The sequence below is a fragment of the Mustela lutreola genome, chromosome 13, assembly GCF_030435805.1.
Source record: "Mustela lutreola isolate mMusLut2 chromosome 13, mMusLut2.pri, whole genome shotgun sequence".
In the NCBI taxonomy this organism is placed as follows: Eukaryota; Metazoa; Chordata; class Mammalia; order Carnivora; family Mustelidae; genus Mustela; species Mustela lutreola.
The window spans coordinates 3,408,807-3,424,065 of record NC_081302.1 but is presented as its reverse complement, the minus strand read 5'-3'; the positions used below and the strand labels follow the sequence as shown (position 1 = coordinate 3,424,065).

The following is a 15,259-nucleotide window of genomic DNA, read 5'->3' as shown; positions in this document are numbered from 1 at the left end:
GGATTCACACCAGTTGTTTGAGGAGGAGCGGAAGGTTCTGGAATTAAGCTGAGCAGACACAATATGACTGACTTGCAGTACTTTTGTGAGATCCCCGTGTTATTTCTTGCAGGATCTCAGTTTTCTCTGTCGCACCAGGTACAGTTTTCTTGATGAAACAGAGTCTTCAGGTGACTTCATTTGTGGAAAAAATGCAGAGAGCTCGAATTAAGTCACAGACTGAAAGCAAGTTGTGTGGATCCGCAAGTTATTAACCGTCCGTGGTTTGTTTTTAACAATTATTCTGATACATGCTCTATCTAAATACGTCCGTTTTTTTAGTTCAGTTCGACTTTCAGGCGCCTTTGAAAATAATCCCTCCGAAGCTAGGCACATGGAATCAACTGCTTTCTGCCCTGGTCTCTCCACACCACGGCAAAGTGACTGGCAGGCACTTAGGCCCATGTGGAACATGCTTGTTTTGCTGTGTTATGTCATTTATGTAAAGTGAAAACTTTTGAAACTACTAATTCTAAGTGGAAAAATAAATGGTATAATCTGATTTTCACACATTTTCTATGAATCAACTGGTTATAGGATGATTGTTTCTGTGTAGTTATTTGAATGCTGTATTCATTTTAAAGCCATCTGGTGGGATGACGAAGGCAGAGACAAATCTGTCGGAGTCCGTGCGAGCGCGGCTGGGGGCGCCGTTTGCCGACACGGAGGCTCAGAGCGCAGGGCCCGTCGGTGCGGGGGAATGGCTGGCCCGCGCCGGGGAAGGCTTTCGTGGTGAAGTTTCACTGTCCCTTCGGTCATGTTCCGAGGACTTTGGGAAGTTCTGCGGGAAGGCAGGGAGGGGAGTCCAGTGAGGGCAGGCTCCTCGAGATAGGGGTGCAGGGGACTGTTGCTGGGAACCCTGGAAGGAGAGTTGAGAGAAGGCGACATGGCGCCAGGATGAGAAGGCAGACCCAGGAAGACTTCCGGGGACTTAGCCACGAGTGGACAGGCAGGAAGTGAGGAACAGAATGGGAGCTTCAGCTCCTCCCAACTAGCCCACGACATGAGGGCTACCCTCGCGCGTGTGGGCATGTGAGTGTGAGAGAGAGACAGACAGAGAGGGGCAGAGGGACAGAGGGACAGAGATCCGGAAAGAAACAGCCAGGGGCTCTCACAAAAGACAAACCCCAAATCCTAGGGAAATACACTTTTCCTATTTGTGTTGGTTCACTAACAAAAAAATTGCAAGAATTATTTTCCTTACCGTCATCTTCTAGTGTGATTTTCACAGGGTGGCCTAGATTTCATGGCGTGTCTCCATAAAATATATGGTCTTTGAAGGAGCCCCTCTTACAGTGCTGAGCATTGCAAGATTAACATTTTACCATAACATTAAATAAAATCAGTTGGATGAAGGATTTATTATTTCATTAATCTAAAATAGTACAGTAGAGAAAAGATAATAAAAGTAAGAGCAAGAAATTGTTGAAGTTTTAAGCACCTTCTACTTTTTTTTATATCTTCTAAGACAAGACAATGGTATTAGAGCCCTTGGCTCTTATTAGCACAATAAATTAATGGTTTATAACCTTTGTTTTATTACTCAAGGAGCACTTCATAAATCAGCTGTAAGTACAGGCTAGAAAATAGCCTATAAAATTATTCTTTCTCTCACATCCCTTTCCTTTCTCTAGAATTATTAATGCTAAAAATAATAAACGTTAGGGATCTTAGAGTATCTTTTGGTGCTATGTGCATTATAAACTGAGAATTACTATATCCATGCACAATATTGACTTCCTTTTTTCTCTTGTACTAGACACACACACACACACGAACACATTTGTGTTATGAAACTGGTGTTTATTCTTAATAAGGAATTTGAAAAATAGTGAAAATTAAAGAAAAAATACAGATCACCCATCATCGAACTACCCAGAGCTATGTACTTCAATGGTTGGGTGTGAATTTGCTGAGTCAGCTTTAAAAAATAGTATTACAAAGTCTGATTCCTGGGCAGTGTGTCTCTCTCCTCTTTCACTCTGAACTCCACTGAGGAAAACTCCCACGTCGTCTTCAGATATATCTCTCTAGATACATACAATAAGTATTGTCGTGCGTGTGTGTGTGTGTGTGTGTGTGTGTGTGTCTGTGTGTTTCACTATTACTTTCCCAACGGCGTCTGGCACACAGTAGATACCGAACATGTATTTGCTGAAGGAATGAATAAATGTACTGACTACCACATTTTTTCTTGGGAAATGAAGGTGTCCACCATCAAGCCTTCCCGACATGGTAGCTTCTTCAGAGCGTTCCTCTCAGCTTCCTTGCACAAAGGGCTCCGTGTAAGACCTGCACTTAATAACCGGTCCGGGAAACGGAGCCGTGCCCATTCCTAATCCAGCTCTCGTCCCCTACAAGTCCAGTTCACTTCCTCCAGCTCAGGATTATTGGCCGATTGAGTCAACAAGCATCTTTGGAGCACCCCTGATGTCCCTGAAGCTACACGAGGAGATACGGTGCATTTTAAGGTGGAACGCCGTGGCCTTCTTCCACAGGCTTGCGAGCTAGCAGGGCCGAGACGGGGAGGGGGAACCACAGTCAGCTAATGGAGAAGGTCAGGAATCCGTGCTGGGAAGGAACCCACAGGACGCTGGTTTAGAGAGGCAGTTGTCATGAAGAGCATCTCTACGATGAACACGTGTGGGCTGAGATGTGAAAGTTGAGGAGCAGGAGGCAGGGTCCAGGGCGGGAGCCGACGGTACCACGCCCTGAGACCAGTTCAGCTGAGGGCTGGGGAGGGATGCCGTGGGGCAGTGTTTCTCAACCTTATGCTTTCATTATCACTGCACTAGGGAGGAAAATTAATGAGAGAAATTACTAACAAATCGATTACTGGGAAGAGTAAAAAAAATCCTTCACTCTGACAGTGACTTGTGGTCCTCCAGAGCTCAGTCCTCCCCGGCGGTCATTAACAGTCGCCTGACAGTTACTAAAAAGTGGCGGTTCTGTCCATGCTTTACCCAGGGCTCTGTCTCATGTGTATCGATCTGGCGTTATTTAGTCCTGCAGCAAGCCTTTATTAAGCACCTACTGGATGCCTCAAACCTTGTAATAGCCAAGGATTTTTTTTGCTGATCAGGAACTGGGTTCACCCTTTGGGGACACCAAGTCACCACCTTGAGAATGAGGCTTAGCGGTGAGCAGGGACCAAGCCCGTGGGACTTTGGTTGCATCAAAACACCACATTCTGCTTCAAGTTCACCATGAAGCCATCCATAAGCTTTAAAGAGGATAATGAGGTGACCTGATTTATGCTTTAAGCATGAACCAGTGTGTTGCCGGACGCAAGAGCAGGGCGGGGAAGCCAGTGCACACGGCCTGCAGCAGCAGAAGTGGGAGGGACGGGGAGCCGCTGCGGGGAAGGGACAGCGGCCTTTGGTGGATGGGCCTATTAACTCCCTTGAAGAGTGAAATCTCCTGTAAAACCGACGTTGTTAACAAGTGTGAGTCGGCCACACGAAATAGGGCGGTTCTCGAGATGACACGAAGGCCTGACTCCCTGGGAGTCGAAAGCAGAGACGGTTCGCAAACATCCATGCCGATGAGTCTCAGAGAAGATGTGAGCACACACGCTACAGATATTTGGAAAATTCGGAAATCGATGTAAGTATCTTTTTTTAATATCTAAAAATGCTCTTTAGGACGAATGATATAAGAGCCAGGGCGGCATGAGTCGTCCCAGTTTTAGAAGCAAAGCAAACCTCAGAAGACACACGAGATAGAGACTTGGCAGACACTGGTGGGGGAGGGCCCCCTGGACGTACGTGTGTGTGTGCGCGCACGTGTGTGCGCAGGCCTCGGGCAGGACAGCGGGCTGTGACTGTGTGTTCACTGCAGCTAATCATTTATAGCATACACATTCCACGAGGCAGGTAATTTTTCATAGTATCGAGGCCATTTTGTTAAAAACCGAGACCAATGTTGTTCCTTCAACGAATGCATCCACCTCTCCGATGGCCTCCTCTCTGATTCTGAAGCCGATCGGCTTTGTGAGGCTCTGGCTTTGGTTTGCTTTTCCTGATGGGTAACTTTGAGCTGAAGAGGTTTGCTTTCGTCAAGCTCTTGACCACCTAGATATGATTTCTGGAATGAAGCCATGTGTGGGGTCACATAGGGAGTTACTCACCAATCGGCTCAGAATAGGAGTTTTTGTTCATCTCTGTTTGCTGTACAGGTCATACTGTTCTAGGTGAGAGTAATTCATTTTCTAAACCTGTAATTATATGTAATTCGAGCAGAACCACCTTCCTCAAATACCTGAAGACGTGGTACTCTGTTCGATGTGTGTGGCTGTAATTATCTTCTCTGTGTTGAAGTTAAACTTCAAGAATAGTCTATTTATAACAAAGAGAAATTGTATTTTAGTATAAATGTATCCTCTGAGGATGTTTAAAAATACATTTAGAGCCAGGCTGAACATTAGAATATTTCCATTTGGTAGTTTTTCAAAGCTGCCATGAAAATGTGAAGTATTGAAATAATAACAATGAAATGTACACACATAAAATAATGTCCATCCTTAGAAACGCAGTGAATCCAAGAAGCAAATAGGGAAATATGTTAATTCAGCTTGAGGAAGATAAATTTTAGTTAAATGGTTCTTGCTCTGAGCTTCTTGAAAGGATAGGCCGTATTCTATTCATCCTTGGGGTCCTAGAACCTGGCAAGGTGCTGGGTATCAGCGCCTGGCAAATGTTGGGATGGATGGATGGATGGACGGACAGATGGACAGATAGACTGCTGTGTAGTTGGTTGGATAAATGGGTGGATGGACATACTCGTGGATGTGGGGATGAATAGAGAGATGGTGGAGGAGTGACTGGAGAGAGGGAGGCACAGTTGGAGGAGTGGGGGGGTGGATGGAGGGATGATGAGCGACTAAGCAGCTTGGGAGGACAGACCACTGAGAGCATAGATGGGTGAAGACGTAGGAGACAGGAAAGTCAGGAAAGCTGTTAGATACAAGGTGCCCGAGAGTATGTGAAAATGACACCGAACCAGGAATCCGTGCAGGACTGTTCGTGGTGGGCATATGGACGTGCTGGGGTTTGGAGCTGTTTCTGTTTGGAAAAGGTTACCTAGTAGGCACAGAAAGTGCTTCGCGTGGTAAAAGTAGAAAGAGCCGTGTTTTAAAGGAACACAATGACATTCTCAGATCCGCAGGGAGGAAAACAAGGCTGACGGGAGAGGGACGCAGACATCAAAACACACAAAAGAAAGACGGTATTGTTCAGAATCTTGTCAGGAAGGCTGATTTAAAACTGGGAACAGACCTACTTTGGTAGGGCACTTGAAGAGATAGTGGGCATATTTTTGGAGGGCTTGTATTACAGTGAATGACGCAACTATGTCTGCAACTTTTGATGCAGCTGCAACATGAGATACCTTGTCTTTAAATGAGAAGTATTTCTTAGAATAAAGCTAGTGTTTTTAAAGTAAGGGATATTAACATTTTCAAGGATTAATTCATCAATAATAAGGAAAATAGAGCATTTTTGCAGCAAAAAAATAAAACAAGCGTTCACCACAAGGTATTATTAAGTGTATGGTGATCATTAATAAATATATTTCAATAATAATAGGTATACAGAAGGGCAGTATCTAACATAACGCAGACAGCGACTACAACATTGTTCAATACAAATTCCATGCGTAAGAACGCCGCCGTCCCTCGGTCACGTCTACAGAAGCCTGGCACCAGTTTTCCGCTCACGTAGAGTGTGTGGGATGTGGAAGGAGCAGTAAAAAACACCTATTTTAGAAGAGTCAAATATGTGAGCTCTTTAGAGATGAACAAAAATCATATTGTGGAGGACTTTGAATGCCGAATCCAAAGTCATACGTTTAAACTGCTAGGCTTCATGGAATCATGAAGGCTTCTGGAGGGTTAATAAACAGGAGGCCATGTGCAAGTCCGAGGCAGGTAAAGAATTGGAGGAATTTGGGAAATCTGGGAAATTTGGTGGCCCCAGAAATATGCAAGGTTAACGTTTTTGTTTCTTACTCTTTTCATTAGATGCGTTTTTGCAGAATGACCAAGTTCAAAGAGTTTGTTATATTTCATTTTTAAAATGTATGTCAAGTGAACTATTTTTTAGTATCTGGGTTCATGTTGTAGCTCGTGTCCAGTAAGATCATTCTTGAAATTCTGCTTTCTTCATTTTGGTGTCCTGTCTGCTGTCATCTTCTCCACCTTGATGGATGTGACTTAAGATCTTCGTATTTGCCTGATCTCATCCTAGCCCACTGTATCTCACAGTCAAGTTGAATATTCAGATGGGTACACAAATAATGACAAAAATCAAGAACTAGCGCTATTCTGGAGGTATATACAAAATGTGTTAGCGACGTGGGTATGCTATTAAAATGAATTCATTATTTTGAGGTACACGCTAGACTCAGAGTTCACCAAGCCATCTGTGTTTTCAAGGGTGGACAGGAGCTTCTCCAGGAGATGATTAGGAGAAAGGTATATAGTACGTGTTCAGCCAGAGTAGAAAAGCAAGCTTCCCTTTTGGAATAGCAGACAACATGATCTAGTTAGAGAATAGATATGTCTGAATGCACTGAATAGAGCCATAGTATAAAAAGTCTGATAAACATTTCCAAAGAGCTTGAACGTTATCCTGAAAATTGCCCGCTATTAAATCATGTTAGGCAGGAAAGTAACATGAGTTTGATGTTTAGAAAGATCACTCTGAAGATGGTTTTGCCCGTGTCTCCCAGTCAGTGAATGGGGGACGTACCTAAAAGGGCAAGGCCAGTAGTAGGCTCCTCCTGTGGGAGTCCTTGGGTTGCCATGGAAACCCATGGAAACCTGGAGGGTCTGTCCCTCTACTCCTCCACAGGAGGGCCACCTCTGCCAGCAGGCTTGCCTCCCCTGTGCTTTGTCTACACCTCTGTGATGGGAGGCAGCCTTCAGTGATGGTGAGGAGGAAAAGGAGAGAAGAGAGAAGAGTATCTTCACGGGGCCCGTTGGTCTCTACCTGGGGCTGCCTCGGGTTTACCTACGTGCCATCCCTGCGCCCTCCAGCAGCTGTCCGTGCTCCCTCAGCACCCCCCCAGAAAGACCCCCAAAACTGTAGCAGGAATTGAAGCTTTCGAAGTCATCAATGACAATTTTGTTTAATCCTTTAAAATCTGTCACTTCCAAAAAAAAAAAAAAAAAAAACCTAATGGTTTTCTAATAAAAATAGCAATGACTATAATTCACAGATGGTTTACTTTTACAGGAGTCGGAATGACATTAACATTTTAATCTCAGATCAGAACACTCTGCCTCTAGGGAGGGCACAGGAAGAGGGCTCAGGAGGCGAACATTTTAACCCCTCCTTCTCCTTCTCTCTGGTCGTGAGAAACATCATTTTATAAGAGAACGCAACTAAAATAAAAAATGTGGGTGACTGGAACATTTCGTTGCCTCCAAGTGAATCCTAATTTATTGGATTTGGTATAGCACATGGGAGTAACTTGACAGGAATTCATTCCACAGAAAAAATTAAAATGGCCAACGTTTTTCTCCTGGTCAACATCATTAATAGACAATAAAAATATAGAATCCTTTTGATCTTGTCTGGATTTCCTGGTTAAATAAGATTCCTAGATTTATGTCCCCGTAATCCTTATCCTGAGGGATAACAGAGGACTTAAGAATACAGTGTGTTATTCAAAATAGTTTCTGACAAAGAAATTCAAAATACTACTAAATGATGAATTTCATTCTTCAAGGAAAGAAGAAGCATTTACTCTAAACATGCCATCTCTAAAAGACCAGCAAAGTCAAACAAATGTTAACATTTCCAATGGATATCTCCAAATATTGCCAATCCACAAATAAATTACCCAGTAAAATGTATGTATGTGTAAAGAGTGAATGAAGGAATGAATGGGTAGGCCCATAGGGTAAGCACAAAGTAAGCCCAAGTAGCCGAATGAAGAATTTTTTGGCCATCTGAAGGTAATGGTGGCCCAATACCCAGCCATACCCACAGAGTCTAAGGCTGTGCCTTAGCGGGACACCTGTGTAGATTTGGGCTTCTGTCCCCTCTCCTCACACTGAAATGCAAGCCCAGAAGCCTCCCTTATTACAGAACCTTTGGTTTTACCTCTGGAGAATTTTCCTAGGCCCAATCATACCAGAGCCTCAGAAGGAGCCTGGGAAGCAGGTCTAGCCCTCTGGCTCCCAGAGGAACATCTGCCTGTCTAGCACCACACCCTCCCCCGCCAATGTCCCATGTCTCACGTTCCCACCCAGCTCTTCCCTTGCCATTGTCCCAATCCATGGATCTCAGGAAGGACTCCTTTTATCCTGCCTGCAAGACAAGCAGATCTGCTGTGTGAAGCACTCAGACCCGCCTTCGGGCCCTGTGAAATCTCTAAGATGCTGTGAAAAAACCCTACTGCCTCCATATTTACGCCCCTTCTAATTTAGCCTCCATATGCGAACTGGAAAGTGGACGTTCCTGAAAATACTGTCAGGAGGTTTCACTTTTTCTCACTTCCTTTGTCTCAGTGGGGGAGTGGGGCTAGCTGACTCATTGCTCCCCAGCCTTCTGTCTTACGTCTACACCACTTGTAGACTATCTTCACCCCACTTTTCTTTCCTCGCCCCCATGATTTGTCCTATCACCTACTGGCTGCCATGACTTCTCTCCGGTTTGCTGAATGACTTAGGGTCCGGCTCATGTTTTCAATGACCGTCATAACTTATTTTCATCCTTGAAGACATTATCATCCATTGCGATGACTCATCTTCTTATACGAGGACTTCACAATTCCTTATGTTCTGTTTCTAATCTGAATCCACCCTCCCCACATCCCCACCACTTGTGAAGCTCAAGAATATATCTTCATATTCTCCAGGAGAGATGTAAATGTATATGCATAATGGAAAGTATGCAATGCAATATAATAAATGAGGAATCATTCATAGGGTGTTCTGGAGACACAAGTGAAAGTCATCAAAGCCTACTAGAAGTGGATTATTGACTCTCAAAAATCTAATAATGGGAGTGGGGCTTGAGCTCGGTAATGAAGGATGAATAAGAGTTGGCCAAGACACAGGCAGCTGTGGTAGGTTCTTCCCGATCCAAATCGTTGATGACATGATATTGTCTCACTTCACCAAGTATCTCCCGAGCCAAGTCCAACAACCCATTCTTCAGATGGTTTTAGGAAGGAACTTGATAAATTTCAAATACAATTTCAGGAGTCATTTTTAGGAAATTTAGCTGAGATCCTCTTTCAATCTCCCAGGGGATCCACTTTGCTCATATCAGAATGTCCAGGTTTTCCTGGAGTATTCTTCACGATGTGGCCACCGGTTACATGAATGGACCCTTCCCTCATCACTGTTGGTGCAACTAGCCCCTAACATGGTTTTCTGCCCCTAGCTGTTCACAGGCTGCTTTTTCTGCTCCACATTCATCTTCTCCCTCTATCCCTAGACACCCTGGAGAATTCCTGCCCATCCTTCAAGACCACATGGCTGAGATAACTTGTTTCTTCATGACTCCTACCTAACCCCATCTTGATTCCCCGTCCTTAGGTGTAACTCGTCATTTTTGCTCACTGCTGATCTTCCTCAGGAAGCTTGTCTTTGAGGACACTATCTTCCCTCATATCCCCAGCATCTCAAGATCTACCTACTTCCATGTTTCAAATGGCTGTTAGAAATGTCACTCTGGGACCTCATTGTCGTCCTGTCCAACTCCCTTCTCGTCCAGCCATGGTCCCCATTTAATTAAGAGAGTGGAACTGGAACCTAATTGTCTTAATTCCATTCCATAGGTCTTTCCCCCATGTTGAGTGCCCCCCCCACACACACACCTGATGAGTTCCCCTAGGGATCATCACCGACTCCACCCATTGGGTCATATGGGTATCATTGGCTGTCACTCTTCTGGACTGCATTTTGGGACACAGGTTTGCATGCATTTTGCCTTTGCGATTCGGTTTCCCACAATGAGTTGCATACGACAGTCAGCGATGAACAGAAAGACGCCATGCTCCCTCCTTCCCGGTGCCTGTCTCACAGATTTGTTCCGCGGCGCTCACAGACAGTACCAACTGTTCTTCCTGTTGGCTGCCAAAATAAGTCAGCAGTTGGGAAGGGGGGAAGAAAAAGACTATGAATTATGGAAAATAACTCGGGAGAGAGAATGGCAACACAGTGAGAAAAAGTAACAGCTCTCTGTAGCCCCCCACCCAGGTGAGTGTCTCAGATCTCAGCAAACTACAAGAAAACTAAGCAAAGAACAGCCTCCAGTCAAGCAGGAGCCTCTGAGACAGGACAGTCGTTGAGAACTTGCCCCATGATCTGATTCAGTGGCCTGACCGCCACCACGGAGGACTCAGGCCCCAGTCTCTTGCACAACCATGTGTTTCGTGGTGAAGGGGCCAGCTAGGGGGATGTGACAGCTAGATGGGGCATGACAGCATAGGTCTGGAATAAACTCAGTTTCCAAATAAAAAGCTTCATAAACTGCCTCTGGCCAGGCATTCTGGAGACATGTCTGACCTATAAACCCTTCCAGTGCTTGACAGTGTGTGCACAGTGTGACCTGCGCAAGGTGTCATTGTGATGTGGGCTGGAGCGGAGGGGTGCTCGCAACTCAGTGACCCCGTGCATGCTCGGGAGCACACGCGTGAGCCTTCTCGTCATGGTGGCATTTGTCCCAAGTTCTAAGAAGATGATCCTGGACATTTCACGAGGGGCGCCAGAGCACTACTTTTTCCTAATCTAGCAGAACCTCACCTCCGAGCTCCCCCAGCACCTCCTGTCAGTATTTACCAGCCTCCTCAGAATTATTTACGCCTGCTTCCCCCCAAAGCCTACGAGAATTTACACGGTGAAGGGCATTCCTCACACCTACCCCCAGCTCTGGGAATTCTTAAACAATACGCACGACACCCAAGAAAATTATTTTGACAACGCATGGGTGTGGTTTCTCATTCTGTGGCTTGAAGACTTCCCTTTGGCCGCTGTCTTCCTCTGCAGCCGTGCGCCCAGGCTAGCTTGCACACCACCGTAGCTTTTGCGGACGCTGCTTTGGTAACACGCTTCTTAAAAATGCTGCAGAAAAAATGAATAAATAAACAAAAGAAGATAAAATAAAATAATTAAAATCCTTCAGGGAAATGCTTATTGTACTGTCATTTACAGAATCAACTAGATGGTTATGGCGCATAGATGACTTTGTCAATGACTTTCTACTTTGGGGCTGCAGCTTTGTAACTGTGGGCCTATGAACAGTCGGTGTATGATAACGTACAGTAACATGTAGTGGGAAACAATTATGGAAATGACACATTTGTGTGTCCGCTTTATGGGGTCTATTGGTCTTTTTGTTTTATCATTTTCTTTCTCCTAGACTCAACTCTGCATAGAGTTGAGGAAAGGAAAGAATCACCGAGGGAGGAGAAGGGGATGGTCTCAGCTCCTGGTGGGGGTCAAGGCCTGTGTCGCTTCTTGGCCAGACATGGCACGGTCACCACAACTCTCTGTGTGGGCCTTTGCAAGCATTAATGCCATGTGAGCACACGGCAAGCACACTTCTCGAATAAAACCTTTGGGATTGCAAGTAGATGTCATAGCATTTGGAAAAGAAATTAGGGAAAATGTACCGGAATTAATATTGTTAGCTGCGTTTCTTCTAATCCTCTTCTGGAGAAATCTCTTGCCTGACTGTTCCCCCAGCACCATTGTTGGTATCTTCGTGCAGTCATGTCTCCTGCTGTTTGTGTTTTAGATGGGAGTCCGGAAAGTGTTTCTAAAATACTGGCACGCCGACCAGCTCAATGATCTGTGCCTGCGGCTCCAGAGAAAAATTATCATCTGCCAAAAAGGTAACAATCACGCCCTCGCCTTTCTGAACCTGTCTGAGTTGTGAAATACAGAGTCTCGTAGGGCATCCCCGAGTTGATATGTTGGTGGGACCTTCTCCGCGGTGGGCCCCTCTGTCCTCGCGATGACACCACATGCGGGTAGGCCCGGGAGCTGAGACAGCCCTTCCCGTAAATCAGCGCACGCCTGCTTGGCCCCGCTGTATCTGGTAGTCATTCCACATGAAATTTCATATCAAAGTTTCACCCCCACCCCTCAGAGGTATGAAGAGGGACTATTCGTCTTTTATAATGTACGCAGCCAGCACCTTGCAAATATTCACACTTGTTGATCTGGGCAGAAAGCACAGGGCAGGAAGACGTAGCTTTGAATCTTCACTGGGAACCACCGCCTCCGTCCACCACAACGAGGCACTGAGATGCCCCTAAGAATCATATATAAGCCATTTCCATCAGCATCCCTGGTACGCTGGGATTTTATGGAACCCTCCACGGGCTTGGGAAAATCCTTAACTCTTCCCTTTCCTTTATAGAGACAATAATATCGGACTATTATCTTGGATAGCCGACAGCAACAGCATTTTCGTGTTGGGAGAGATCCCGTGCAGAATTTTTTCCCCTGCAAAAATCCAAGAGACCATTGCAAATGGGCACATTAAAAAAACCAAAAAAACCAAAAAAACAAAACCTTAACTATGCCACCTATAAAATATATATACACTTACTAACATTAATTTTTAATGTGCTTAATGATTTGATTATATTAGATATCATAAATGATATCTGAAGAAAGGTAAAAGAAGGAGATACACAGGCTAGTTTTGGCAGAACCTGTTATAATGAGCTTAGCTCTCCGATCCCTCCGGAAATAAACACAAGCACAGCTCGTGGATGCAGAAATCGGTTTGATTCTGTTCAAGCCTCTGTCCATGGAGCCCCTGCGTGAAATCTCCAAGGGGGGCCCCATCGTTTTCTGATCGTTAAAAAACCCTGCTAGATGCTGGTGCTTCAGACTGTCTCCACAGAAGTACAGGCCCCGTCCGAGAAATGCTCAGATGTCAGAACCGCCTTCCAAGAGAAATGCTCAGATGTCAGAACCGCCTTCCAAGAGAAATGCTTGGATGTCAGAACCGCCTTCCAAGTTGAACCATCCCTCTTAACCACTGCAGGCCCTGCAGGGGTGGGGGTGGGGGGTCTGGGCGTGGGTCTCCCCCTGTCTACACACCCCTGGGGCTGGCAACAGGAAGGGAACAGGGCAGCCCTTCTGTCTGCCTGGCCCCCATGTGGGCTGGCCTTGGGGGTTCTCTAACGTGGCTACAGGTGTTCAAGGGCGGCTCTTGGCTCTGCAGGAGCACACCTGCAGGAGCCTGCGTGCTGCTCATCTGAGAGGTGGCCTGCCCTCTCCTGTCGACAGTCACCTGGACTTCTCCCCCACCCCCAGCCTCTGGCCCTCTGCCCCCAGTGCTCTCAAGTAAGACCCTTTCAATGACTCCAAGCAGTCATCTCTTCATAACATGGACATCTAGTGCCCGAGAAACACAGTAGAGGACCCCGGCACAGTCCACCGTATCCTCCAGACTCTAAGTCCCATGGCTGGTTCCGCCTGGGCTGCCGAAGCCCCTTGCAGCAGCCTGGAGGTCAGCAGTGGTGCAGAGAGCCTTGGGGATGGAGGCAGTCCACCCCAACTGTAGGCAACCCCTGCTCCTCTCTGGCTTATGAGCATCTGGCCCCTTTGTCCTTCATCCATGGAAGGAGAGGCTGGGGTCCCAGGTCAGTCTGCACTCCACCATTGCAGTTCTGTGCATGGGCTCAGCCACTCCCCTGCTGTGCCTGTGAGCACCACCTGGGGACCAGTCAGAAATGCAGAGTCTCGGGCCCCCCTCCATATTCAACATCTGCCCTTACAGCCTCAGCTGGAGCTGGGATGGGGGCCCCGTCGCCCAGACCAGTGCCCTCAGCCCTGAGCTCTGGGGCCAATGGAGAATCCCATTTACTGTCATGGTGTCCACACGTAGAGCGGGATCCCGAGTTCTCCTGGAAATGTTCCCTTCCACACAAGGAGAAGAACGTGTACTGCTTCTTCGCTCAGGGGTGCTCACTAGGTACATCTCCCTGATTTAATGGCAAACAGTCAGGTGACCCTACTGACCTGAAAGTGAAGAAGAACTCTAGGTATCCCCTCATGTTGGAAGATAAAAACTGAGACAGGTCTTAAAAATGTGACTTCATAATAAAAACCATAATTTCAGATTGCATAAATGAAATAATGGAGGTAAAAGTATCTTTAGAACTACAGGCTCTTAAATGCAAAGCATTAATTATTGATTTTTATTTTTATATCTCTTGGAACAATCCCTTCAGTACTTTTCACTAGTGTGAAATTTACTCAACATTTATACAATCTGGAGTTATTTTTTGTTTTTCAAGGGTTGTCGTTTTTCCTTTGTACATGGTGAGGTTGGGGAGAAAGCCTAAACTTTAAGCATTTTAATATTCAGTGACTCCTAATGGAAGTTTCTTCCTGACCCTATATGTTCACTTGGTTCTGGCTGGAAGCGTCAGGAGAGCCAACTTTTAACTTGTCTGAAAGAGAACAAGTATTGGTGATCGATTGTGACAAATTTATTTTTACGAGTTGCCTCTAACTGAGGAAAGCAAGTCTCAGCAGTTGGTATCTCCCGGATGTGGGACAAGGGCCCCCAGTGAATGTCCGTGCGGTGAATAGCTCTTCTCTCACGGGGTCACAAAACGTCCGCCGTGGCCACATTAATCTTCCCTTTATTCTGAAAGATTAACATCTTGAATATACCCTCACCTTCACCCTTGCAAAAGTCAATGTCTCAGTTTTTTTTTTTTTTTTTACTGTACCAGGAACAAGCGAGCAAATGGACGCATTTGAGCTCTTCTCTTATCTCTCAGGCCCACCGCATGGTTGATGCTTCTGCCTTCTATGCTGCATTTTTCATTCCGGGAAGTCTGATCATACCTTTCACTGCGAATTCTTTTCCCCCTTTAGATGGGTTCAGCATGACTGTTTCACAGTGAACTTCATACAGCTGCCTTCCAAAGTAACTGAATATTTAGTATTGCCATTGGGTCGGGGGAACCTTAAGCATTTTAGACGTCTGCATATTATTTGCCTCTGGAGCCATAATTATGGAAAGTTGTGTTCGGTTTTCCACCTTCTAATCGAATAAAGGCATCAAAATGAATATTCTAGATAAGCCGCACATTTTTTCTTTTATTAGCAGAGAATAGTTTAAAGCACTTAATGTTTTACAGGACTTCCCCCCACCCTCGACACTATAAACAAAACAAAGTGTCTTTGCTACACACATTGGTTTCTTCCCCTGAGATTTTAGTTCTTCTTAGA

At 45.6% G+C, this 15,259-nt stretch overlaps 1 protein-coding gene across 4 annotated transcripts in view; it reads left to right on the top strand.

Annotated features, from left to right (window-relative positions):
- Nucleotides 1–15,259, top strand: part of MYO16 (myosin XVI) — a 579,863-nt gene that overhangs the window by 488,970 nt on the left and 75,634 nt on the right. For all 4 annotated transcript variants that reach the window (XM_059144127.1, XM_059144126.1, XM_059144125.1 and 1 more), the window contains exon 29: nucleotides 11,793–11,889. In XM_059144127.1, coding sequence (XP_059000110.1) covers nucleotides 11,793–11,889 — 97 coding nt within the window. The remainder of the gene's footprint in view (nucleotides 1–11,792; nucleotides 11,890–15,259) is intronic.